At 46.8% G+C, this 27,063-nt stretch overlaps 1 protein-coding gene across 2 annotated transcripts in view; it reads right to left on the bottom strand.

Moving 5' to 3' along the window:
- Window positions 1-23,298: 23,298 nt before the first annotated feature.
- The window catches only part of Arhgef37 (Rho guanine nucleotide exchange factor 37), a 32,041-nt gene continuing 28,276 nt past the window's right edge, over window positions 23,299-27,063 (bottom strand). For both annotated transcript variants that reach the window (XM_027402793.2, XM_027402791.2), the window contains one exon: window positions 23,299-24,690. In XM_027402793.2, coding sequence (XP_027258594.1) covers window positions 24,481-24,690 — 210 coding nt within the window. In that variant the 3' untranslated portion in view covers window positions 23,299-24,480. The remainder of the gene's footprint in view (window positions 24,691-27,063) is intronic.

The following is a 27,063-nucleotide window of genomic DNA, read 5'->3' as shown; positions in this document are numbered from 1 at the left end:
TTCATCTGTCTTTTCTTTCTATATAGCTATCGTAGTAGATATGAAGTTTCTCACTGTGGGGGGGGGTATAATAACCAAATATACTCTGAGATCTGTTTTTTTTTCCTTGTAGCCCTTGGGAAGTTTTCCATGCCATTACACACATCTCCTGGTGTTGGCTGCTGGCTGTCCCCAACCAGTACACCACCAGCCTCTTGTATGTAGGGAAAACAGTTTGATTCCTCTTACATTTTTTATTACATTTATTCACTTATGTATTTATTTACTCTGTGAACATGGGGGTAGGTCAGAGGACAATGGGCAGGAGTCAGTTCTCTTACTGTATGGGTCCCAGAGCTCAAACTCAAGTCTTCAGGCTTAGCAGCAAGCACCTTTTCCCACTAAGCCCTCTTGCTCATCATTCTTGTTCATCAGCATGTGGAGGGGAAGCATTTCTTGAAGATAGTCTTTGGAGTTGCTAGATTGCCAGGTACATTTGTTGGGGCTGGAGGCATGGCTCGGTGGTTAAGTGCACTGGCTGCTCTTCCAAAGGACCTGGGTTTGATTCCCAGCACCCCCATAGTGACTCATAACCATCTGTAACTCCAGTTCCAGGGGATCTGACACCCTCTTCTGGCCTCTGTGGGCACCAGGCACACACACGGTGCATGGATGCACTTATCTACCCAGTTACAGTCCTTTTTAATATTACCAACCTCATACTTTGCATTTCTCCTAAAAATTACCTAACTCATATTTATATTTCTGTTTATTACACACTTCACAAGGTTGTGTCTGATTAAATGAGATAAATACAAAATAACTTTGGAACCATGTCTACTTTGCCCCATGGTTTTCCCTGTCTTTGGTGAACCAACCCTAAGGGTGCACAGGTTAATTTGTTGTAAGAAGGAAGTTCCAGGTTCAAAATCCACAGTCACTGGCTTACCACTAACCCCAGCGTCACACTTCATTTGGTTTGGTGTGAGTGGCACCTCCCAAGTCACTCTTCCCAGGCAGTTCTTGGCAGACCGCCTACCCACATTCTTGTTCATCAGCATGTGGAGGACGCGATTTGCTTTCAGTGGGGCTTCTAGTGGGACCATTTGGGAGAAACTTACATTATTTAATTAAGTGTGTGTATGTGTGTACAAGAGAGAGTGTATGTATGTGTGTATGAGAGAGAGAGAGAGACAGAGAGAGACAGAGAGAGAGAGTGTGTGTGTGTGTGAGAGAGAGAGAGAGAGAGTGTGTGTGTGTGTGTGTGTGAGAGAGAGAGAGAGAGAGTGTGTGTGTGTGTGAGAGAGAGAGAGTGTGTATGTATGTGTGTATGAGAGAGAGACAGAGACAGAGAGAGAGTGTGTGTGTGTGTGAGAGAGAGAGAGAGAGAGTGTGTGTGTGTGTGTGTGAGAGAGAGAGAGAGAGAGAGAGAGAGAGAGAGAGAGAGAGAGAGAGAGAGAGAGAGTGTGAGGGGGCCAGGGCAGAGAGGCCAGAAAAAGGCACTGAATCCCCTGGTGCTCAAATTACAGGCAGTTGTGAGCTACCCAACATGGGTGCTAGGAACCAAACTGGGATTGTCCAGAAGCACATTGAGTGTTTTTAACAACTGAGTCATTGCTTCCAGAACTGGAAACGTTTTCTAAATGGACCTACTTCCTCCTTACCCTGAAAGAACTGATTGGAAGTTTTGTATGGTAGTGCACAAGTTCAAGGCCACTCTGGGCTATGTAGCAAGATCCTATCTAAACAGGCAGCTTGTTTGGGAGCAGGGTCCTAGCATCATGAACACTCCCCAGTGAGGGGCTGCCATCTGGGTAAAGCCCTGTTTCTGCAGAACTTTTCAGCTTCAGTGTGAATTTGAACTCTCACCAGGCTAGGCCTATGTGTTTGCATTTCTTAGCAACTCTTCAATGATAACACCCATGCAAGGACACACTTGGGGGACTACTGCTTAGCCTGAGGGGATTTCTGTAGGTCTTTTCTTCCCATCATGATCTCCACCTCTGGGAACAGTCCTGGTGTGCCCCCCCAAAACCATTCCTAGGAATCACTTTTGAAACTCCTCTGTATCCCAACTCCAGGGGTGAAAGATGGCTTGTCACCAGAATCCACCCAGTGGATTCTCTGAGCTCATGAGGTCTGCTGACTGGTCTGGGGAGAACATAACCAAGGATGAAGCAAGAAGAGATCTGAGTCCTCCTGGCTCTGTTTATTCCTGGCACCCAGCCACTCAGAATCCAAAACTTCTCAGTGCCATGAAACAAAAACTGACCCCCTACTCCCGCACACTTTTGTCCAAGCTCATTTTGGGTGGGTATGTGCCTTGTGCAGTCAACAGAGACCTGACTGTGTGGGATCTTATTGTGCCTCCCGGGCTCTGGAATGTGACCCCAGCTCATTCCCTGGATGCTTCTTTCATCAGGCCCAAGGTTGAGTGGCAGGTCTCTAGAGGTCACTTTGTCCCATCCCCTCCTTGTGTGAGTGGGAGACTGGGGGCCCTGGGACCAAGGACTTGCCCTGAGTCACATATGCAAAGTCAACTAAGGTATCGGTCATTGGTTGTGTCAATAACTACACCCAAGCCAGTAGGTGATAATAGGCAGCAGGCAGCGCCATAGTGCCAGCCAAGGCTCCTCAAGGACATGGAATAGGGCACTTGGCCGGCCCTCATTGCCTTTCTGTCACTGTCTCAGGTTCTCTGGCTGCAGTAGAAACAACACGTTCTATTACAGCTGTCTGCAACTGCAATAGAATGTGTGGCAATGATGAACAAAATGGGAACCATGATGTCCCCCCAGGAACCTTACCAACCCAGCTGTCACTGCCAACATTTAAGAAGCACATTACCTTAGCCTTGTTTTGTTTTGTTTTTAATCTGTGAAATTTTATATAGGGAAAGCTAGGTGTTTTCTCTTGGGTACCCAAACTGTCTTCCTGGGGAACAAACAGAAGCAAGTATTGGAAGGAAGAGAAGGGCAAGGCCTTCTCCCCTGGGAGACTGAATCAGATAGGATTCTTGAAACAAGCTCCAGAAACTGAGGAACAGTGGAATGCCGGAGGCCCATGGAAATGGCTTTGTTTCATCCTGACTTAAGGTCAGAGAGTTCAAACCCACTGGTTGGAACCCATTGCTTTCTCACTGCCAGACTCAAAGTTCCGGGAAAGAGCATTTGAGATTATGTGTCACCAACTGACTCCAGAGAGGTGAAAGAGGAAGGGTCAGACCCTTGTGACTATAACTGAAGGAAGTCATCAGTGCAGTTCAGGAACCAGAATAGCCCCTGTTCTGGTGCAGTGGGGAGCAGCCACTTCCCTCCATGGGATGGGGTGTCTTTAGGATGATGGAGGGAGGCTGTAAGACTCAAATCAAGAGCTCTGACATTGCAGCCCAGAAAGGGTAAGAGCTGGGGGAATGCTGCTCCCAGGTACAGTTTGCCACCAAACCTGGATCTTGTCCTGACCTCGCTTCCTTTGCACACTGCTGGTAAGTCTGGGGAGGTACTGACTTGTTCTTGAGGGTGTATATGTAAGTAAAGAGCTGTCACATGAAATGTTCAGGTTTGTGTGGCCATGAGCAAGCATAGCTATATGGAAGATCTCCATTCTTTTTCATAAAACATGCTGAGAAACAAATGCAACATCACTGAGGACACAATGTTGACCATAAAAGCAGTAGGCTCCATTCTAGCATCACACACACATACACACACACACACCAAAAAAAAAAAAAAAATCCTTAGAGTATAGGGACTTCATCTAGGCTGGGCCCACAGGTGCTAATGACTATTCCCTAGCTCCTGCCACCAGGCAACCAAGCTATGTCTTTTCAACAGGGTCCTAATGTGGCAGAACCCAGAACTGCAGCCCCAAAGATCAATTTATTTTCCTCTGGATATGGAAATCAAACTAAGTGATCACTCCAGAACTGCCCTGGGAAAAGGATCCCAAACTGGGTAAACAATCCTCAGAAGTAATCCAGGCGTTGGTGGCACACACCTTTAATCCCAGCATTCGGAAGGCAGAGGCAGGTGGATCTCTGTGAGTTCGAGGCCATCATGGTCTACAGAGCGAGTTCTAGGACAGGCTCCAAAGGAATACAGAGAAACCCTGTCTCGAAAAAAAAAAAAAAAAAAAAAAAAAAAAAAAAAAAAAAAGAATTCTCAGAAGTGGTGGGTGGGAGCTTAAGTCATCGAGTTTAAGTCTTGAAGACTTGTGTGACATAACATCCTTGGTTAAAAAAAGACCCATCAGCATCCATCCCATGGTGACAATCTTCTGTTGTCTCCAATCTACCCAGCTGCCCTGGAGTCCATCTCATAGCTTTCTTGACTACTAGGACATGCCTGGTCACAGCTTTGCTCTCTTCAATATAAGAGGTCACTGTCCGGTCCTGGTCCAGAACCGATTTCAGGGTCACACTTATTGAAGGGAGGAGAGAAAGTGGGCCCTCCCATGGTGTCCTTCGGGGAAGACTGGAAGCCATGCAACCCCCAATCAAGAGCTTCCGACTCATGTGAAGCTTGCTAACCCTCAGCACAGATGTGAGTATGGAAACTACTCAGGTTCAAGTTTATGATCTGCCACTTAGAGACTTTAGGAAGATCATTTAATATATGTGCCTTCCTTACTGCAGAATCCCCTGGCACATCTTGTTCTGGGATCCAGGAATCTTTGGGATTTTTATTTGTTTTAAATTTTACATTTATTTATTTGTTTATTCATTTATTTGTTGGGAGGGGTATGCATAGGCCAAAAGACAACTTTCTGGAGGTGGGCATCAGTTCTCTTTTTGGACCATGTGGGTTGCAGGGATTGGACTCCAGCTGTCAGGTATGTTAGCCAGTACCTTTACCTGCTGAGTCATCACACCGGCCCCACTGCTTTTGTCATGGAGATTGGTTTTAGAGATTTTACAGGCAGAAACCAAGGCCTGACACATGCTAGGCAATTGCTCTGCTCCCCACTACAGCCCTAGCCCCCAGAATTAGGAGCTGCTACCTTTGCTCCAGCTTGACCATTAACTTGGTGCGCCTGGAGCAAATTTTTGGAACTCTCTGAGCCCTATGTCCTTTCTCAGGTAAGTGATCTCTGTATTGCTCATCTGAGGACCTTGCTCATTGTTTTGAATGACGTTAAGGATATAGGAGCCTATAAAAGAAAAACAGCAATAAGTCAAGCAGGCAGGTTTCTGGCTGCAATAATGGGTTTTTTGTTTGTTTTTTGTTTTTGTTTTTTTTTTTTTTTTTTTCCTACAGCATTAGTGATCAAGGTAATAGTGTTCTGGTTCAGAAGAACAATTCGTCTCTAAGACAGCATCTTCCTGTGTAGCTCAAATTGGCTTCAACTTGTGACCATCCTGTGAACTTCCTGAGTTCTGGGATTATCGACATAAGCCACCATGCCTGGCTGAGAATCCGCTCTTACACAATCTCAACATGAGTGTGCCTGAGTGTGTGTGCAAAGATGTACATGTGTCTGCAACTCCCAACTTTGTGTGCCTCTGGGTCTATGCCTCTTCTCTCCTTCTGCTTGCTCTCGGTCCCTCCCTACTGTCCTTCCCCAACCAGGCCAGGTCTGAAATATTTTCACAGGTGACCTCTCAGGACCCTTTGAGTCTTCCCTCACTTAGTGGCTGTAGTTGACAAGGTTAGACCAAGGCAAAGCAGCCTCTGGGCTTTGCTGGAACTCTGGCTCCAGGCTTGGAACGTCGAGTATTTATGTTGCTTACAAATCCCAGGAGGGTATGGAACCAGACAGCAGTGGTCCGTGGGGCAGTTTGCTTTCTGTTGCTGTAATAAACATCATGATCAAAATCAGCTTGGTTTACAGGTTATAGCCCATCACCAAGAAGTGAAACCAAGGCAGGACTGAAGCAGAGGCCATGGAGGAATGCTGCTTAGTGACTTGCTCCCCTCCCCTGCCCACTTGATCAGTTAGTTTGCTTTCTTTATAAACCCCACAACTACCTTCCCAGAGGTGGCACCACCCACAGGAAGCTGGGCCCCCACATTAAGCATCAATCTGATCATCAATCCAGAAAATGCCCCACAGGCTGGCCTATAGGCCAATCTGATGGAGGCATTTTATCAATTAAGAGTCCTTCCTCCAGCCTGGTGTTGGTGGTACACACCTTTAATCCCAGCACTCAGGAAGCAGAGGCAGGCGGATCTCTGTGAGTTCGAGGCCAGCCTGGTCTCCAGAGCGAGTGCCAGGATAGGCTCCAAAGCTACACAGAAAAACCCTGTCTCAGAAAAAAAAAAAAAAAAAAGAGTCCTTCTTCCAGCTGCGTGGTGGTCGACTAAGCAAGTTCCAGGACAGCCAGGCTACACAGAGAAACCCTGTCTCAAAAAACAAAACAAACAACAAATTCCCCCACCCTCCCTCACACACACCCACCAACCAGAGCAGGTCCTTCGGCTATTGTACTCAATTCCTGGGGTAGGCAAGGAAGTTCTGCCAGCCCTTGGTGGACTGATACAGTCAAGGCAAACCAGGCAATGCTGAGTCTAGCCTCCTACCTCCCTGCCTAGCTAGCCCTCTTGACTCTGCAGGCCAAAGGCTAGAAAATTTGACCCTGCCTCTCCCTGGACACCTTGCATAAGTCCTTAACTTCCTCAACTCATTGCTGGGAAATGAAGATAATAAAGGAAAGTGTCAGAATCTGGGACAGCACAGGGCAGGTCTGGCCACCACGAGTCACACAAGCACAGCACATGAGTCGAGGATGGATTTGAAATCTGTAATCCCAGTAACTTGGAAGGCTGAGGAAAGGGATCATGTGTTTGAGGCTGGTCTTTTTTGTTTTTGTTTTATTTTGTTTTTGTTGGGTTTTTTTTGTTTTGTTTTGTTTTGGTTTGGTTTGGGTTTTCGAGACAGGGTTTCTCTGTGTAGCTTTGGAGCCTATCCTGGCACTCGCTCTGGAGACCAGGCTGGCCTCGAACTCACAGAGATCCACCTGCCTCTGCTTCCTGAGTGCTGGGATTAAAGGCGTGCTCCACCAACACCAGCTTTGAGGCTGGTCTTAATCGACATTGCAAGACCACATGAGACACAAACACAAACAAAACACAAAGCCACATTTGATTTATGCTTTTAAATAGCTAGAAGGGAGTCAAGAGACGAATAGCTCATGATGTGCAATCGGAAGGCTGGAAACAGACCTGCCTACACTAGCACACAGCACACGGCCCACGGCCCACGGCACACAGCACACAGCACACAAACGTGCTGCCATGACAGCAATGGGAACAACTATGGCAGACTTTGTCTAGCCACCCTCAGTGTTTAAAATTCTACCTGTGCCATTACAGAAAACATATGCCAGCCCTTGGTACAGGATTAATTAAGGGTACGGACTATTTCATTTCAAAGTTCTGATCTGTGACACTGGGGAAGGTCACTTAATCTGCACACATTTTGGTCCCATCTTCTATCAAAAAGACATATTGAGTTGGAAAATTGGCTCAGCAGCTAAGAGCATTTGTTGCTCTTGCAACAGACTCAGGTTCAAGTCCCAGCACTTATACGGTGGCTCACAATTGTCCTTAACTCCAGTCCCAAGAGTTAAAATGTCCTCTTCTGACCTTCATGGCTACTAGGCTCACACACAGTACACATACTTACGTGCAAGCAACACACCCATAAAATAAATGAATGTAAAAAATATAGTAGAAGGGGATGTTGAGGGGCTCTGTGGATTGTTTTGGGGCTAACTATGTCAATGGATGAAAATCATTGACTTACTCAGTCCGTCGTGTTATTTTCATAAATAAGTGTGATTATGGCTAGGAAGAATTAAGCATTTCTCTTGTGTTTTAAAGTTAGTTGGAAGGAATGGTAGCCCTGGACCTGTTTTGGGAAAACCTTATTTTTCAGATACTCAAAGGAAGACCTCAGAGGAAAACTGTCAAAGCCATGAGAGTGTGCAAATGAGGTGAATAACAGTTTGTGGATGGAATTTGATCTCCAAGGGTCTTGGTGGGATCATGGTGCTGCTGTCCAGGTAACATGTTACAAGGGCGATCCCGAGAGTGCCCTGTGTCTTGTTTGGTGCTATCCAATAACAGTAATAGTCATAGGGACAGAACGAATGATGTTTTCTTGTCTCCTCTTTGACACCCAACTCCCCAAGAAAGAGGTTTTGACTCCTGGCATCCTAAAGGAAGACAAATGTGGGGATGGTTCTCTCCAGATGGGAGAAAGATAAGAACACCTGAAATGGCCATGGAGACTTAATAGCAACGTGCCTGACGTGTATATAAATGCAAAGCAGTTGGTGCTTTTGGCTGTATTGATGGAAGTAGGTAGGTGCATGAAGCTGTGAGATGGCTGAGCAGATAAGAGCTCTTGCCATGCAAGCCTGATGCCCTGCTGCTGAGCTGCTGAATCCAGTCCACTCTCACATGCGCAAGGCTGGTAAATTAAAGTAAAATTAATAAAAATAAATAAAGAAAGAAGTAGTTCTGTGTGAAGATGCAGAGGATATCTGTCCCATCACTGTGACCAGCCTGTGGCCTATTCTAGGCAATCTGAGAGGAACATGGATCTACTGTATGGTATCTTCAGTCCTTCTTGTAAGATGCATTAGTTTTTCCCGTACCCACATCACTCTGGTTAATAAATACAAGCAGCTCCCGGTCTCCAAATATCCTCAGCTATGCAGAATATCCTCAGCTGTGCAGCATAGCGTCAGCTATGCAGAATATCCTCAGCTATGCAGAATTATCCTCAGCTATGAAGAATTATCCCCAGCTGTGTACAATATCCTCAGCAGTGCAGAACTCACCAACTCTCCTCTGACTGAAGCATCCCTGGAGGATGGTCTTGCTGCAGGCCAAGAATCCGACTTTATCAGCAGCTCTGGAAACATGAATGAATTTCTCAAGGCAGCAGAGAGCCTGTTTAGCAAGTCCCAGGCTCACCTGGCCTCAGGAAAAACTACATTCTCAATGATCTCAAAGATCAAGTGGCCCACCTAAGGGTTGTCCAATTTTCACCTAACCTTATCACCCATTTCACCCCTCATACATCCATGTCCCTGTCACAAGAAAACATCGTCAAAGTCACCTGCTGTCTCTGTTGCTTTCTGATTACAAGGACAGCACCAAGGCAGATTGACCATCAAAGAGACTTGTGGATCACATGACAGTGTATCTGGAGTTTTCTGGCATCCGGCTCAGCCAGACCCAGTAGCTTACTGCCTCTTGTAATAATTCCATTCCTAGACAAGTTTTCTTCCAAGAAGTTTCAAGAAGATTGCTGAAAGCATCAGGCTCAAACATTGCAGCCTGTAAAAATGAAACTCTCACTCAAGGCTGTGAGCCCAAGGCATAGGACATGGCTTTTCACAAGAACAGACCAAGAATGTTGTCCATCACAAATCAAACTGTGTGGAAGAAGCGTCAAACACAGGGATTGGATAGGCCTAAATCACAGACCCCAGGCAGACACTCCCTTGTGGAAGAAGAGTTAATGGGGTCTGGGTTGCTTTTACCACAGGGCTTGAGAGTGGAGAAGTATGGGTACCTAAGAGGCAGTGTGCATTCTGTGATCAGAAGCAGGGAAACAAGTGACAAGTAGCAACAGCAAGTGCCTGCCACCTTATTGGTCCTCTTGGCAAAGAAGTGGCCAGGCATGAATCCAACAGGAAGTGAGCTGTGCAGCCAGAAAGAGTGTCCGGCAGTGTCTAAGGGCAAGGTTTCTTCAGGTTGCCTTATGGGCAGTGTTGGAAGGCTGGAAAGATGGGATATGTGGGAGGTGTTTGAACTGACAGTTGACTTTCTTTCAAAGCTCACAGCTCCTAAAGAGGGAATAAAAGAGATCTTGTGCCGGGCGTTGGTGGCGCACACCTTTAATCCCAGCAGTCGGGAGGCAGAGGCAGGTGGATCTCTGTGAGTTCGAGGTCAGCCTGGTCTCCAAGAGCTAGTTCCAGGATAGCCTCCAAAGCCACAGAGAAACCCTGTCTCGAAAAACTAAAAAAGAGAGAGAGAGAGAGAGAGAGAGAGAGAGAGAGAGAGAGATCTTGTATGTTATAACAAGTGGTTCTAACTATCAGCTTAGAGAAAAGTTGTGTGGGCTCTTGCTTTTAGGTATCAGTTTATGATCAATAGGCCTCATTGCTTTGTGTCTGTGACGACATAACATGACAGGGGTATATGACACAGAAAACCACTCACCCCAGAAGTAAAGGAGACAAGAAGAAGGGACTGGGGACAAACAGTCTCTTTGAAGGCCACTCCCCATGATCTAAAGATGTTTCAGTGGTTTCTACTTCCTAAAACTTCCTTTGTTTCCCAGGTAGCACTTTCAAAACATTGGCCACAGAATCTTTTGATCTTCCTAGGAAATTTTTAACGAGAGTGACTAAACCAAGTCAACACCTCTAGAACCACAGAAAGGCAAATACTCAGGAAAACTAAGCAGAGCCTTAGGGCAGACACTCCCCAGCAATGATGGTCCTCTTCCTTCTAGGAAAGCCCCACTTTGGTTAGGTTTTTGTTTTGTCTAGTTTTAAACTTTATATTATTATGTTTTTTTTATTTGTGTGGGTAGATGAGTAAGTGGGTGTATACCACAGCTTTCATGTGGAAGTTAGAGGAACTCTTTTGGAAATCAGCTCTCTTCTTCCATCGTGTGGGTTGCAGGGATCAAATTCAAGGCATCAAACTTGGTGGCCAGCACCTTTACCTACTGAGCCTTCTCACTGGCCCCTGTTCAGGTTTTAATCAGTCCCAGGCTGGAGCAAAACTTTTCAGGATTTCCTGTAAAATTTTTTGAGAAATACAAGATTCTCGACTCTATCTACAGGACTCTGAATTTAGTAGAACTGAGGTGACCACCAAATGAGCTGAAGTGAAAACTACAACAACAAAGCAAACAAAAAGCAGAATTTATTGTCAAGTTTAAGGTAAGCCTGGATCCAACTGCCTCATAGCATGCAGCCTGTCTCTGTGTGTGTCTGTCAGCAGCCCCTCCCTCTTGTCCTGATTCGCCTCTGTGTTGGCTCCTTTCTCAGCTGGCAGTTCCAAGATGACAGCCACTAGCCTAGGACCTCTGAGGGAGGAAGGGATTTCTCTCTCTCCTGCTATGACTGCTATTGTTACAGCCTGGCTCTGGCCCCAGACTTTCACCTTCCTTTTGATTGGCCATGTATAGGACACATTTGTCCCCTCAAGATTCAGGGGAACAGTCAGGATCTCCCCTGAAACCACATGGATTTGGGGGGGGGATTAAGGATGCCTCTCTAAGGAAACATAGAAGCTCTCCTCAGAGAAGAAGCAAATGGATGCTACTAAGCAAGAATAAGTGCTACTGGGCTCACAGGATGTATTTCTTTCATTGCTGGTTAATTCTGATCCATAGACAAGATAGGGAAGTAGGACATACTGCAGCCACGGAATTTCTTTTACTCTCGCAAATCTTCAACAGGGGTGAATAAACAAAATAGACCCAATGGTCTTTATTGTGTTAGAATAGCACACCAATCACCTCCCAAGGTGCTAGGGTCTCCGTTAATCTCCTCTTGCAAGCCTCTGGGCTTGGTCCCCACCCTGCCTAAGAAGCCTATAGCAGTGGAGTAAACAAGGACAGAAGGAGCCGATGACTGGCTCAGAGGCACTGCAGACACTCCCCGTTGGTTTCTTCTGGTTTTGAAAGCCTCATCTGGCCTCTGGCCAAATAACGTTTGTGGGCTTTGCAGAGCACTGGGCCCTGGGGCTGCGTGGGCATTGATGACGCTCTAGTCCGCCAGTGACGGAGGAGATGTCAGTATTGCTGCATCTGCTGGAGCACAAAGAGATGCTACAGGGACCAGCTGGATGGGGAGACTTGGTGGAGGATGAAGTCAATTTCACACTTTATTAGTCAGCTCGGGACCGATTGAGGCCATTCTGAAATGAGGCTGAGGCCCAGACAGAAAGGCCTCTGTAACCTTAAAGTCGTCTTGGTGAAGGAGTGGTAGTATTTCCACTCAAGGATCCCTCTTATTCAGCAAGAGGGTGCTGAAACAGGGAGAGGTCCAAAAGCCAAGAGAAGACAAATGAGACTGGGTGGGGGCTTGGGCCATAGAAATCACTAAGTCACTCACTCAGTCATTATTACTGGATGTGTTTGGGAGCCTATGATGTGCAGCAAATATAGCTTGTTGCTAAATGTAAATGCTGACGGTGGGGGTGGTAAATGCTGACGGTGGGGGGTAGAATCCTCACCTGTGCATTTGTTCATTTATTCAGCGGTGCTTCACCGAGCACTTGCCATGTACCGGATACCATGTCAGGCACCAGGGCTGCAGCCAGAGCAGACAGACAACACCCTTGCCCTTGTGGAGCTAGCTCAGTGGGAGAGATCCTTAAGGAAAGTTTCACAACAAAAGAAGAGCCCCACAGACATACACATAGGAAGAATGCCTAAGCCAAGTAAGGAAAGCTTCTTGGAGAAAGTGACAATTACTGAGACTTGAACGAGCTTCAAGTGGGAACACAGAGATACAGATGTTCCACTCTGAAGCAAGAGTATGTGGTGAAGAGGTCAGAGACAGCAGTGTAGATGGTTCTGCTCAGCCAGGGAGTTCAGTTCAAGGAGGGGATGAAAATAGGAGCCAGACATGTGGCCATGGTCAAGAGCCCTGAAAGGAGTGACAGCAGATCTGCATATCTGAGGCAGACCCTGAGGTGGGCCTCTGCAGACTGGAAGGCAGGTAGAAGGACTGGAAATGGGAAATACACACAGGTCATGTAGGAACCAACATGAGTCCTCATGAAACCCAAACTTAGAATGTGGGGAAAGAAAAGGCAGGTGATTTGGTGCTCTGTCCGAGGGATGTCATGCTCTGGGTGACAATTACATGCTCTAGGTGACAATTGTCACTGTACCTCTCTAAAGGTACAGTGGACAGACTGCAGTTGGAGTCAGATGAAGGCATGTTCAAATCCTGTGCTATTCCCTAACTACTAGATGGCCTTCAACACATCCCTGGCCGCTAGGACTCCATCACAGTATGGGGCTTTTCAAACTCATCAAATGGGACAACAGCACATTGAAAACTGTGGAGACCCATATGTGAGGGATGTGAGGATGCCAGGGAAAACACTGGTAAGAGGTCAAAGCTCAGCCCACAAAAAAGGCTCCCCATGTGACGATCTACTTTCTAGCCTCATCAAAGGCAACACAACCGCAGACCAGAGCTGAAATCCCAGTTCTGGGCCTCTTTCCATGACTTTTTGGTCACTTGAGACAAGTCCTCATGTCTCAGTTTTCTCATCTTTAAAAGGGAGCTATGGATCCCTATAAGACACCGATGGCATGGAGACTGAGCTGTGTGTGAGGTGCTCAACACATGAGGTGCTCAACACAATGCTTGTATATGGTAGATGTTAAATGAACACTAACAATCCTAGATAACACTCTCCTACGTCATCCTCACCCACCAAAGTCACCTAAGCACTTGCTTTGTGGCAGACCCTATGCTGGGTGCAAGAGATGAATAAAAAATAACAACCAGTATCTATTAATATTTTAATGGGGAGAGAGAGACGTAACACCCCAAGACGAGGTACTTAAAGAACTTACCCTGAAGTCATGTTGTGGGTTAAGGGGATTTAGATTTGACCTATGGTCCTGCTCCATGCCCATATGCCATCCTGCCTTTGAGGCTCCGGGGCCTGAACCCACTATTGAGTTAGTCCTTCTGCTAAGGCTACTTCATCCGGCTTCCATGAAGACCTCCTTGGTTACTCACTCTGTAGACCAGGTTGGCCTCGAATTCAGAGATCCACCTGCCTCTGCCTCCCAGTGTGCTGGGATTAAAGGCATGTGCCACCACCACCTGAATCTCCTTGGTTAAAGCAACAGTGAGGGCTTGGAGTGGCCAAGAGCCCTAGCAATGACAATCTGACTCCCGAGGCTCTGCTGCTTAGCATCTCCAGCACCGTGGTGTGCTATTTAAAGTCTCCAGTCCTTAGTTCTTCCTCTGGAGGGAGTGTGGCAGTAGCATCCCAAGCGTCATTGTGAGGTAACAGCATAAATAAGTTTGTGCATCCGAGGCACTTGGCTCAGTGCCTGGGATGCACAAATGCTCAAGAAATGCAGGAGATTGTTTTTAATCAACAAGGCAATTTATTGATACCTGAAAAACAAACCATAGGAAAGTCAGGGGTAAAGTGAACTTGAGACTTAGATGACGTCAGAGTCCAACAGCAACTGCTTTGCCTCTTACCCTTCGCTTCTTGTTTCACGCCAACTTCTTTCCCTTGGGTTCATGATCCCAAGACATGGCCCCACGAGCCTTGAGTAGTATTGCCATTTAAAATACAAGGCACCTAGTTAGGTTTGAATGTCAGATAAATAATGGATAATTTTTTAATACAGGATTATATCCCAGATTGTTTGAATTTGGCATTGAATAAGAGATAATGCACCTACTTTCAGAGAACCTGTCTTCTAACAGAGTAACCACACAACAAATAAATGACAACTACTAGCGAATAAAAAAATAGTCTGTTCTGTATTGACAGTTCATGGGTGGGAGGGCGGGACATTCGGACTGTGTGATCACCTGACCACCAGACTCCTGCTACTTTCCTATCCCTGAAAAGGGTCACAGTGTCCTTCAACTCACTGCTCCTTCATCCAACTCAGTATCATTTTATGATGGAGGAGTGTGTGAGGGAAGAGAACGGCTAATGTGAAGGCCCTGAGTCAGAGCTGGACTTGGAGAGACCACGGCCACATAAAGATGAGCAAAAAGAGAGTGGTACAAGTGGGAAGACATTGGGTGGGGCCTGTCGTGGACATAGAGTAGGATGACCTTCCAGGACAGTCTTTTGGATCAGAGAAGAGACTTGGGATTTTGTTCATTTTAAGCAGAGGAGAGGCATTCTCTAACTTGCTTTTGTGAATCAGGCTGGTCCCTCTCTGAGGAGTGGGTTGTAAGTGAAGAACACAATGAGACAGAGGCCATCAGGGACCGCTACACAGGTCCAGGCCGAAGATGCTGGGGAAAGCAGTGGTGCATGCAGGTGGAAGGGATGTGGGGCGATCTCTGGAGGTTTTGAAGGTAGAGCCAAAAGGACTCACCCAAGGATTGAGTACAGAGAACTGAGACGAGATCCCTGGTTAGCGGCATGGACAATTTCCTGAGGAGAAGACTATGCAACTTGGGTGTCCTGGTGTGGGAGAGGCATCTCTAAATGTTGTAACTTTTGGAGGGCTAAAGAAGCACAACACCCTCTGGGTGGAGTAAAGTATTATATGCATATTTTGGTAAGTTATGAAAAATATCTTCACAATATGAACTATGGAAATAAATCCAGGTATTGAGATTTTGACTGCGGCTCTCATGAGGAAAGGAGGTAGGAGGGACATGTGGTCCTGAAGGGATGTGTTACACTTTAGAATCACTAACCTGGAAGATAAAGCAAGGCGTCTGTAAAAGGCAAAGGATAGATGTATATATGTTGAGATTTTTTCCAAGTGTGTGTGTGTGTGTGTGTGTGTGTGTGTGTGTGTGTGTGTGTGTTTATTTCAGTTACTATTCTATCCCACAGACTTTAACAAGACATTTAAAAAGTGAAATAAAAACATTAAGAAATTTGAAAAAAAAATAAAGCCCAAAAATAAAGTAGGGGAAAGGAAGGACCTTCCCTGAAATCTTCCACAACAGCAAACTGTCTACAACTGCATGGTCAACAGCTTGAGGAGGTCCTTCAAAGACTGAAACAATCCAAGATGGCTGATGTGTGGGTCACAGAGCATTTGAGGGCAAGGCACACTTACTTGGGGGCGGGGCAGGGAGTGACCCTTAGCCTCTACTTGCTTGGAGACTTCTACTTGCTTTCAGTTTTGGAAGTATTTATGCAAGCATTTCAGCCTAGCAGAGTGAGTGGTCGGGAGCAAGGGCATCAGAGCTAAAGGTTTGAAGCAGTGTGGGGTCCTGAGCCTGGAAAGCTTGGAGGGAAGCAGAAAAGGGTTTGGTGACAGGGATCAAGCCCTTAGCACAGAAGACACACTGCCCAGGACTGCCATGCTTTTATTCTGTTTCAACATCTCAGCCACCCTGTGACTTACCTGCAAAGAGGAAAATGAGTTGGCTTTGTTTGTTTGTTTGTTTGTTTGTTTGCTTGCTTGCTTGTTTGGGGGAGGAGGTGAGACAGGGTTTCTCTGTGGCTTTGGAGGCTGTCCTGGAACTAGCTCTTGTAGACCAGGCTGGTCTTGAACTCACAGAGCCTGTCTCCTGAGTGCTGGGATTAAAAGCGTGCGCCACCACCACCTGGATGAAAATTAGGTTTTTAAAAGAGATTAAGTAACTTGTTTCAAAGAGGTTACCCAGCCCACAATTGTGGGTCGGGATTTGAATACAAGCATCTTGCAAAGAGAAAAAATCAGGGCTCCCCGTAGCTCCTTTTCTTTATTCCCATACCTTTTCCCCTAGTCAGTTCCCTTAGCTCTGAAAACCAACCTGTCCCCAAATGCAAGGGTTTGGGGCAGTTCCAGGCTGGTATCCAGGGCCCAGTGCAAAGTCCCTTGCGCTGATAGTAGGACCCCAGCCTTGTTGCATCCCTTTCTCAATACTATCTCCCAACATTAGGGTGGTGTCACTAAGTTGTCTCTGTCCCCTATTAGCCTTTTATTTGAACTATGGCCCAAAGTCTGGAATCCTGCTGCCCATGCTGTAACCTGGTTTTGACCTCTGTCTTGTTTGGACACTGTGAGATGCCTGTCCCCAAGTGTCCCATTGCGGCTGTGTCTGCTGGACACCTGCTGCTCCCCATCCCTGGGGAGAGTGCCCAAGGGTCACAGTGTCCTCTCACTCTCTCTGCTCTTTCTCCTGACCCAACTCTTCTAGCTCTGGCAACTAGATCTGTACCCTTGGGCTTGGCCCTGCCTCAGGGGAGAGGCCCGGGGCTCAATCCCAATGCTTGTCTCTTGGGGTGCCTACAGAAAGAACTCCACAGTGGCTGGCTGCCATGGTTGCTGTTGAGGTTTGTTTGATAGGTTTTGTTTTGTTTTGTTTTGTTTTGTTTTTTAAAAAAAGTGTTGTTCTTCAGAGCTTTCTATGTGACAGGAGCTGAATTAATCATGTAACGTGGATTCCCTCATGTAACCTCCCCACAGCCCTATGAGTGATAAGGGAAAGCGACAGTTATGGCTACTAACATGCTGGTTTGGTCTGACACTCCATTGATGGGCCCAGGAGCCAGGGACCCAGAAGCCAGAGTCAAGACAAGCAGCCCCTTCTCTGGTCAGGAGTCTGTCCTTCCTTTTTCTCAGATCTGGGGCCTGCTGCCCCTCCTGAGACACTATGGCTTTAGACTCTTGTCCCTCTCGTCCCTTTCCTCCAGAGCTTGGCCTCACCCACAGTTCTGCCCTGACACTGTGGTTCATGGGTCTTCTCACAGCTGTCTGCTCTGGGCCCTGAGGTAAGAGGCTCAGCTGGACAAGATGGGACCAGCTCAGCAGATTCCTCCAGCCATTACTCAGCTGTCTGTAGCTGAAGACACTTCAATAGCTACAGGTGAAGAAGGATGATGCTGTATTCATAACACCTTGGCCCTGGACAGTGCTGGCAGAGCTGGTGAAGGCCTCCAGTGTCCCTCATAAGATGGGCTATCTGAGAAGTCCAAGTAGTTGAAGACCCAGCCTCTCCTTGAACCTCGGCTTCTGTGATAGATCAGTCTAGGCAGAACCCAGAAACCACTCTATTGTGTCTTACAGGGGAAGGATACACTCAAAGGTTGGCAAGATCACGGCATTTGAACACCTGGACTGACGAACCTTGAGTAGAGAGTGCCACTGGTACACAGGATTTGGAGCCACCCAACTGACTCTGGAAGCATAGCCAGGCCTGTTCAGGGTGACCAGAGACCACAGGAAAGACCACACTCCAGCAGATAATTGGAGAAGGGCAGGGTTACCTTGGCTCCTCCCACTGGCCAAGCCTCCCACAGATCCAACCTACTAGCTGAGCAGAGGGCAAAGGGGCCTTGGAAATAAATGTTTCCTGCAGTTCACATCTGCAGGGGAAGGAAATGAGGAAGACAAGAGCTAGCTGTTCAGCAAGCATGGCAGCAGTTTCTGTGTACCTTCTTCCTGAGCCACCTGGGAATCCTGACGGCCCCAGTCTGCAGTCACTGTGAAGAGCTCTGATGCCACTCAGGCTCCAAGGAGACCCAGATCCCGGAGGACCCATGCCAAGCACACCGACAGGGGCTTCTACACAGGTGTGTAGCCATTCCTCCTTGCCATGCTGCGAATTCCCCACATTTCTTCCCAAGCTTCCCCAATGACAGTTACGTTGTTGGGCATAGAGACGAGCCAAGTGCTAGGCAAGGGGATTTATCAATGTGCCATTCTCTTTCTCAGGGAATCTTGGTGACTAGCTCTCAGAGGCCCTGTGTGGCCCTGTGGTAAGATATGACTAAGGAACTGACAGAAAGGAATGACACAAGGGAAACTGCACTTCCCAGAGACCCAAGGGAGGGAAATTCATGTCCTATGAAGTCAAGACACGAAACTATTTCTTTAGAGAAGATTCTCCACCCAGGGCAGTCAACCCACATTCAGCCACAGGTACAAAGGTGGGCCTGTTGTAGACCACATAAAGACTTCCATACAAAAAGGAGGACACGGCTGGGCATAGCGGTGGCACATGCCTGGAATCCCAGTGCTTCGGAGGCCAAGGAGGGAAAATTGATGCAAGCATCGGGTCAGCCTGGGTTACAACAAAACGAAACAAGTGAAAATAATAAAAGCCAAACAAAACCTCTGGTTTCTGGGATTCTTTTGAAAAGTCAGTCAGTCTAATGCCAGCAGTGACACCTGGATATAGCAGCAGTTGGCTCGGAACCAGGAAGCTGCGGCCCTTTGATGTGGTGTGCAAGCTCCAATACAATGCAGTCTCCATTATTCCCTAAAGTCCCTCTCCCAGCCTTTCTCTCTGCCTTGCTGTCCCAGCTAGCTGCATAGGCATTGCAGTTTGACCCCAAAGGTGCCTCCCAAAAACCTTCATGGATGAATGGAAGGGCCCTGCTGCCTCCTGGTGGTCACAATTCAAACATTTCCTGAATTAGCATCAGCAATACCCCTACACCATTCACACCCTTTCTTTTTGTCTCAATTCTTTTTTTAAAAAAAGTCTCGTTTAATTCTTTAAAAAATATTTAGATTTATCTATTTTAATTTTATGTATGTGAGCGTTTTATCTGTGTATACATGTGTACCACCTGTGTGCCCTAAGAGGTCAGACAAGGGTATCAAATTTCCTGTAACCAGAGTTACAGACAGTTGTGAGCCACCATGTGGGTGCTGGCAATCAGACTCAGGTCCTATGCAAGAACAAGTGTCCTTAACTGCTGAACCATCTCTCAGACTCTTGTTTGATTCTTTTTTGTTTGTTTGTTTGGTTGGTTTGGTTTGATTTTTGAGACAGGGTTTCTCTGTGTAACAACCCTAGCAGTCCTGGAACTCACTCTGTAGATCAGGCTGGCCTTGAACTCACAGAGATTCACCTGCCTCTGTCCCTGAGAGCTGGGATTAAAGGTGTGCACCACCAAGCCTACCCTCTTTTTTTAAATGCTGTTACTTATTTTTTGAGAATTTTATACAACATATTTCAATACAACTCATTCCATAGCATCTCCCACCTCCCTAACCACCCAATTTCATGTTATTTTCCTCTCTTAAAAAAAAAAAACCTGGGTGGTAGTAGTCCCACACCTTTAATCCCAACACTTAGGAGGCAGAAGCAGGTGGATCTCTGTGAATTCGAGGCCAGCCTGATCTACAGAGTGAGTTCCAGGAAAGCCAGAGCTACACAGAGAAACCCTGTCTTGAAAAACCGAAAGAAAAATTAAAAATTAAATATAAATTAATTAAGTAGTTAAAAACAAAAAACAGGCATGGTAGCACATGCCTTTAACTCAACAGGCAGAGGCAATCAGATGAGTCCCAGACCAGCCAGGGCTATATAGTAAGACTTTGTCTCAATAAATAAATGAATAAATAAATAAATAAAAATTAAGGAAAACAAAATACCAACCAACTATAGAGACTGATTTGTGTTGGCTAGCCATTTCTGAGCATGGTTGATATATCCAGTGTCACTTTATTGAAGAAAACTGATTCCTTCCCTGTCTCTCTTTGGTTTTCAAGACAGGGTTTCTCTGTGTAGCCCTGGCTGTCTTGGGAATCACTCTGTAAAACAAGCTAGCCTCAAACTCACAGAGATCCATCTGCCTCTGCCTCCAGAGTGTTGGGATTAAAGGCGTGTGCCACCACCACCCAGCATTTGATTTTCCCTCTCCCAATAGCTATCAGTTTCAAACAGCTTCTTGGTTAGGGGTGAGACTCTGTGCCCACTTCCCCTCCCCCATGCTGGGATTTCCTCTGGCTCAAGTTGCTTCAGGTCTTGGCATGCTGTCACAGTCTCTATGAGTTTGAACACACATCTGCCCTGATGTGTCTGCACTGGGCTTCCTAGAACCAGGCTTCTTCTAGCTGGAGATCTCCTTTCTCCCATTTGGTTTTCCAATCCTACTTCTCTCCAAGGTCCCAAATCCATTCCCATCTCTTCCAGGAATCCCCCCCACCCCCACCACCACCACCACGACCACCTCAACCCTCTCAATCTCCCCTTGTCTGAGCACTTCTAAGCCTGATTCAAGAAAGTCCTATGACTTTCATAAGGACAGGGTTTCAGTGTTCCTGAACCTTCTGTGAGTTATCTATGCTGTCAGTATGTATTGAACACCTCTAACGTGGGGCTCATGGCAGAGGTTTAGAAGGTTCTGGAAGGTAGTAGCATGTCCTGTCCTTGTAGAGTGTAGTCATCTATGGGCACAGCAGGCACCTAGCCAGAGCCAGGTGATTTCCCAAAAACTGCAGCCCTGAGCATTTCACTCTCTTTTTGACTTCTTCACTGGCTCCCATGCACACTCTGAAGCTCTCTACCTTGCTGACTTGACCTCTCTCTCTCTCTCTCTCTCTCTCTCTCTCTCTCTCTCTCATGATTTATTTATTATGTATACAGTGTTCTGTCTTCATGTGTGCCTGCAAGCCAGAAGAGGGCATCAGATCTCATCAGATCTCATTATAGATGATTGTGAGCTGCTATGTGGTTGCTGGGAATTGAACGCAGGACCTCTAGAAAAAGTCAATGCTCTTAACCTCTGAACCATCTCTCCAGTCCCCAACTAATATCTCTTACTGCCTCTGCCACACCCAGCCATCCCTGAGTTCTGACTTCGTAGTATTTCAATTCTGTCATCTACTGCCACCACTAGCTTTTGCATATGCCCTTCTGACCATCTAAACTCAGGTGCCCATTGAGTCTGAAGTCATATATCACTTCCTTTAGGAAGCTTTCCTTGGTCACTGCGTCCATGTCAGCGCTCCACACCTCGCTTGGGCTCCAGCTTCTGCCCTCTCCTGATACTTATACTCGGAACCGAGGGCTGACTTGTCTACTTCCCTGCCAAGACTGTGGGTTCAGAAACGACACAGCTCATCTGTTATATACCCAGCATCTATGCCCAAATCTTAGAGGCACCAAAGGTGTCGACACTCAAATAAACGCATGAATGAACAAGGTGCCATTTTCATATCGAGCAAGACCAGTGAATGAATGGTATACTAGCCAATGGCAGGAGTCATAGAAAGTCCTTTATTGCCAGGAACATTCATGTCATGTCATGCATCATGTTAATCAAGAATCCACTCATCTCCCCTTATGTAGTGCAATGTCCTTGTATCCTAAACTAAGTTGGATCTCAAAGGGTTAATGAGTTCAGACTTCACTTTGAGGAGCAAGGATACCATGTGAACTATCCTTCAACTCCTGGGAGTTTTGTTCCATTCTTAGGCAACTATCTTGGTGAGTATGCACGTGACAGCCCAAGAGTGAAATAAATAAGACACAGTGCGATGGCTCTAGGCATTGGGGGTAAAAAGGCACATTACACAGAGTCCCCTGGAGAAAATCCAGGCTACGCTCCATCTTCTCAGTATGCCTTCTCTCACTCTCCAGTGACTTTTAATCTCACCCCTGGTCCGAGAAACCATAACCCACATGTACTGAGTGCATTTTTATTTCCCCTTCATGAGATAGCCTTGGTTCTAAGTATATTTCATTTTTCTCTCTTATGACTACAAGAACATCCAATTTTGTTCGGGTCCCCTTTAATGGCACTTAATAAATACATATTCTGGGACCTGACAGAACAGGCTGTCCTATTTCAAACTGCCTCTAACGCTTCCTGCTTCGACAGCTAGTATAAAGCTCGGCTGGGATTCAACCTATCTTACCCTTTCCCACCTCTGCCCCCATGTCTAACTGTTCACTTCGTCATGTCTAGGGCAGAGGTCTTTAAAGTGGTTGTGTGTGAGATTCACCTGGTTACCTTCCTGAAGCCTAAGGCCATGGCCATGGCCAGGACAAAGACGTCAGCTTTCTCTGGGTGGGCTCCTGATTTGCTGCAGTTCTACCCAGGTCATTGCAAGCCATGGTAAGAACCCCAAGCTAGCGTCTCAACACACAATGAACTGTCAATAAAAACGTGTGGAAGCCTCGGGTACGGCTCCCGCTGTGTCACCTGTCTGTCTGTGCTTCCTATTTTTACCAGGAGGCTGAGAAGGAAACAGAAAGGAAAAGTGAACTGAGAACACTTGAGTGAACCTGAGATTGGGAAAGGGACTGGGGAGTCTTGCTCTTGCATCATACAGTCTCCATGCTTTCACAAGCCCAGAGGAGGCACATTACAGACCATCTGACACAGACAGGGATGACTTTCTCAAGAGCCCTTCAAAAGCCAGAGATAACAAACAGGCACTTGAGCTGAAAAGCAGATATAGTCTTGAAAATACTGAAGTAGCCACCTGTTTTACACTCAGTCTCAAGAAGGTTGATTCCAAGTTTGTCAGCTGTACAAAGATCACAGGGGATTACCCTTTTCTCTGTCTTGGGATCTTCCAATGACTCTTGGCCTAAAGCAACAGCCTAAGGACATTCATTGTTCAGTAGTGACTACACCCAACACTGCTCCAGTGGGTCTCTCATCCTGGAACAGGATCTAGTTTTGAGGGACTTCTGTTTCCAGATTTGAGAAATGCCTTGCTCACCAAATATGGATTTTGGCTACTTAGACTGTACTCTTGTTCTGTACCATGCAGCCGTCAACTTCAGACAATGGCTGTGTATTTGTCATGGTCCCATGTGATGATATCACCTAGTAATGTTGTAATCTTGTTAGTTTGCACACTCTATGGTGTTCACAAAAAAAAAAAAAAAAAAAAAAAAAAAAAAAAAAAAAAAAAAAAAAAAGCCCCTAACAGGGTTTGCCTCAAAATGTGTCTATTGTTAATCCATACTGACTGGGCCCCTAGGTTTAAGGTAAAGGGCACACTGTTAGCATAGACATGAGAAGAGAGGTGGCCACAGGCCCGCTTCAGTCTGCTTATCCAGGCTAGCCAATGGCTGGGCCACGCCAACACCACTAACCGTATTTGCATGGGTGTCACACTTCCTGGTTGACAAGGGGCCTCTGCATCCTCCTCATGTCATCTTTACTGTATCCTGTGACTTAGTTCTTTCTAGGTGGAAAACTTAACCACTGAGCCATTTCTCCAGCCCTCCCCCCTAGGTGGAAAACTGTAGTTGTATCCTATGCCTAAGCCCCCACATCCATCTGACTGAAGCTCTCTGCTGCCGCCAGACAAACCTAGGCCACGTGGGTTCCCCTGGCTCTTCATCCGGAGCTGGGAAACCAAGCTATTCTTCACCTATCCAACCCACCAGGCCAGTAGTCACCTATCTCACAGAGCTTCCACCGTGACTGAGTGCCAAGTCCCATTGTCTCCTCGTCCAAAGAAAACAGCAGCAGGATACACGATTGGCATCAGCCTCACACACCCCGCTCATCCACCTTCAAATTCCCCTCTTCCCTGGAACCACCTCAGGGTTTGTACACACATTCCAGAACTGTGCTTAGGTCATACCCATTCCCAGAGCCAGTAGAGAATCACCTGGACCCATGGCTTCAAGTATGAGCACGATTTTCCACAGTTCCCTGTCCATAGTAGTAACTCAACTCAAGGCAGCAAGAAAGAAAAGGTAACCAGTAAGCAATGGTGGCTCCTGGCAGTGCTGTGGGAAGTGCACTACTGAGGCAGGCGGCTCTTCTTCAGTGATGCCCCCACGTGTGTGCTACATTCATCCTAGACATGAAAGAGGCAAGAGGTACAAGTAGGACCAGCTTCAAGCTGTGGCAAGCCCTGGCTGGTCAGTTGTGGCGTTGAGATGGATTCTTTATGCAGACACGAGTGATGATGCTTGAACCACCCACTATGGTCACCCACACCAGGCATTCTGTAAGGCCTTGTCACCACTGCCTGCTGCCTTCTCAATGCCCTTCCCTCCTCTCACCCCCATTTTGCTTTACATCATGACTGTTTGGTCACACAACCTTGAAGCCTCTCCCTTTCCTGAAAAATGGGGGCTCCAAAGAGGGCATGCTAAGAGGGCAGGCTCCAGCCCCAGGGAGTTGGGCTCGGGGTCCTGGCCAGAAAGTTGGAAGGCACATATCCCCTGTGTCCATTCACTTCCACCAGGCTCCATTCTGGGTTCCCCTTCTTGTCTTGGGCTTCTAGGATTGTTACAGGCTGGCCTGCCTGTAGACTCAGTTCATGCGTGCTCCTGGCCACAAAAGGGTACACTGCCACCACCTGAAACACATGGGAGTGACACAGAAAAGGTCAGGGTGGTAGATAGCTGAGTTTAATCCATCAAGGATGTCATCCTATACTCCCATCCTCACATAACACTCTAGTTTCTATTGCTGGTCGTACATCACTTCCAAAGAACATTCCTAGCACTAAAGACGCTATGCCTGACAGCAAGCACTAAAGATGCTATGCCTACTAGCACTGTAGCTAGTAATTCCTGGGTGGCCACCACTGTTCTAACACTTTCCTAGGCTTTGGTTTTTTACAACAATTTCATCCCTGTAGTTTTTTGGATTTTTTTTTCCTTCAGAAATTGAGACTTAGAGAAGTCAAGGAACTCCTCAGTCACAACAATCATATAACTGTAAAATCAGGCCTGCATGATTTCAGTATAGGGACTTTTATTTGTTTGTTTTTTGTTGTTGTTGTTTTGAAGCAGGGTTTCTCTGTGTAACCGTCCCTGGCTGTCCTAGAACTGAATTTGTAAACCAGACTGGCCTCTAACTCTCAGAGACCTGCCTTCCTCTGCCTCCCTAGTGTTGGGATTAAAGGTGTGCACCACCACTGCTCAGAAGAGCAGGTATACTTGAACCCCTGCAGCCACACTGGTAGGTAGCCTCAGTGGCCTCTCCATTCCCAAACTTAGGGAGTTGGTTTCTCTGTCCAGCGTAGTTTCTAACCTAGGTATAGTGAGGTCTGGGAGACATGGCTCCTTTTTAGGGCCAAGCATTGAACTGGAAAAAAACAATAAGAAGGGAGGGCATTAATCAAACTACTGTCTAACTTCTATATGCCTCGTTGTCATCACCTACAAGTGTCAACAACAGCATCCTACCCTCTGGGTTATTGGGAAAACAGAATGGATGAGTGCCTGAGCAGGCTTTTTACAGTGCCTGCTGCAGAATAAGGGCACAGTCAATGCAGCTTGCTCTGACTCTTTACCATTAGTGTGACTGATGAGGGCCAAGCCTCGGAGCCATAAGCATCATGGGAAGGTACCTGGGAGTCCCACAGAGAGTCCAGGAATGGAGGAAAGGACAGATGGACCACTGAGATACTAGGCAGAGCTTTTGGATGGTTGCAGCTACCTCACTTTCCTCATGGGGGAGGGGTACTGGGTAGGCTGGTCAGGTCCCTAGTGGGATTCTTGGGGATTCTACGTAGATCTGGCTGACATTAAAGGAGGTAGGTGTGGTGGAAGTTGTATACCTCCATGGACGCTGGCTCAAGGCTGCATGATGCCCTGACCCAAGGCATCCCATACCTGTCCTCAGCATCTCTGGATCCCACCCCTCTCTGTCCAGTCTTTCTGTCACTCATCTCTCATCTTTGTGGCTCTCCCTTGGCTGAGAGCAGACTCTGTGATTGTCTACAGCGGGACCTGCTTGGCTTTACTGATCTACCCAATCCTCCCAAGCCACCACCCCCCCCAAGGGGCTATTTGAGAGGGTCAAGGATCCCTAGCCCTGTAAAGCCAGACCCTTCAGTGCACTGGGGACTAAGCACCAGGACCTTGCACAGCCTCAGTAATCTCTCCCTCCCCAGATCTGAGGGGTTATTCTGCCCAGGACAAGCACTCTACTACTGAGCTGTATCCCTACCACAGATTCTTTCCTTCCTTCCTTTCGATGTTATTCATATCCCATAATATTCATCCCTTGAAAGTATACAATTCAGTAGCTTTTAGTATACTCACAGATGCCTGTAACCATCACCACTGTAATTTCAAAATACATTGGGACAAAAGTGACAAAAGAAAGTCCATACCAGTTAGCAATCTCTCCCACACCCCTCACCTCAGCCTCTGCCAACCAAAAACCTAGTCAGGCAATAGTAGTACATGCCTTTAATCCCAGCACAACGGAGGCAGAGGCAGGTGGATCTATGTGAGTTCAAGGCCAGCCTGGTCACAAAGGGAGTTGCAGGATAGTCAGGGCTATTACACAGGGAAATCCTGTCTCAAACACAAACACACACACACACACACACACACACACACACACACACACACACACACAAATCTATTTTCTTTCTCCACCAATTTACCTAGTTTGAACATTCATGTAATGGGATCCTACCCCATGTGTTTCTGGCCTTTCTTTCACTTAGCAAGCTCATCTTTGTTGTAGCATGCCCATACTGACCTACTTTGTTCATTTTTATATCAAAATAATACTCTATTCCACAGTGCCATAGAACCCTAACCTCCAGTAATAAGCGCTACTGTCTTCATCAGAACAGCTGTGACTACTTGCAAGAAGCACACAAGTTCATAGGAGTGTGAGGAAGAACACTGGAGCCTCATCTGAGATTCCAGCGACTTCCTCCTGCACCTCTCAGCCATTTGAGTGTGATTCTACACCAACCGCACGT

This window comes from Cricetulus griseus, chromosome 2 (assembly GCF_003668045.3).
Source record: "Cricetulus griseus strain 17A/GY chromosome 2, alternate assembly CriGri-PICRH-1.0, whole genome shotgun sequence".
Classification (NCBI taxonomy): Eukaryota; Metazoa; Chordata; class Mammalia; order Rodentia; family Cricetidae; genus Cricetulus; species Cricetulus griseus.
Note: the sequence above shows the minus strand (reverse complement) of the source record. Positions and strands in the feature narration are given on the sequence as shown.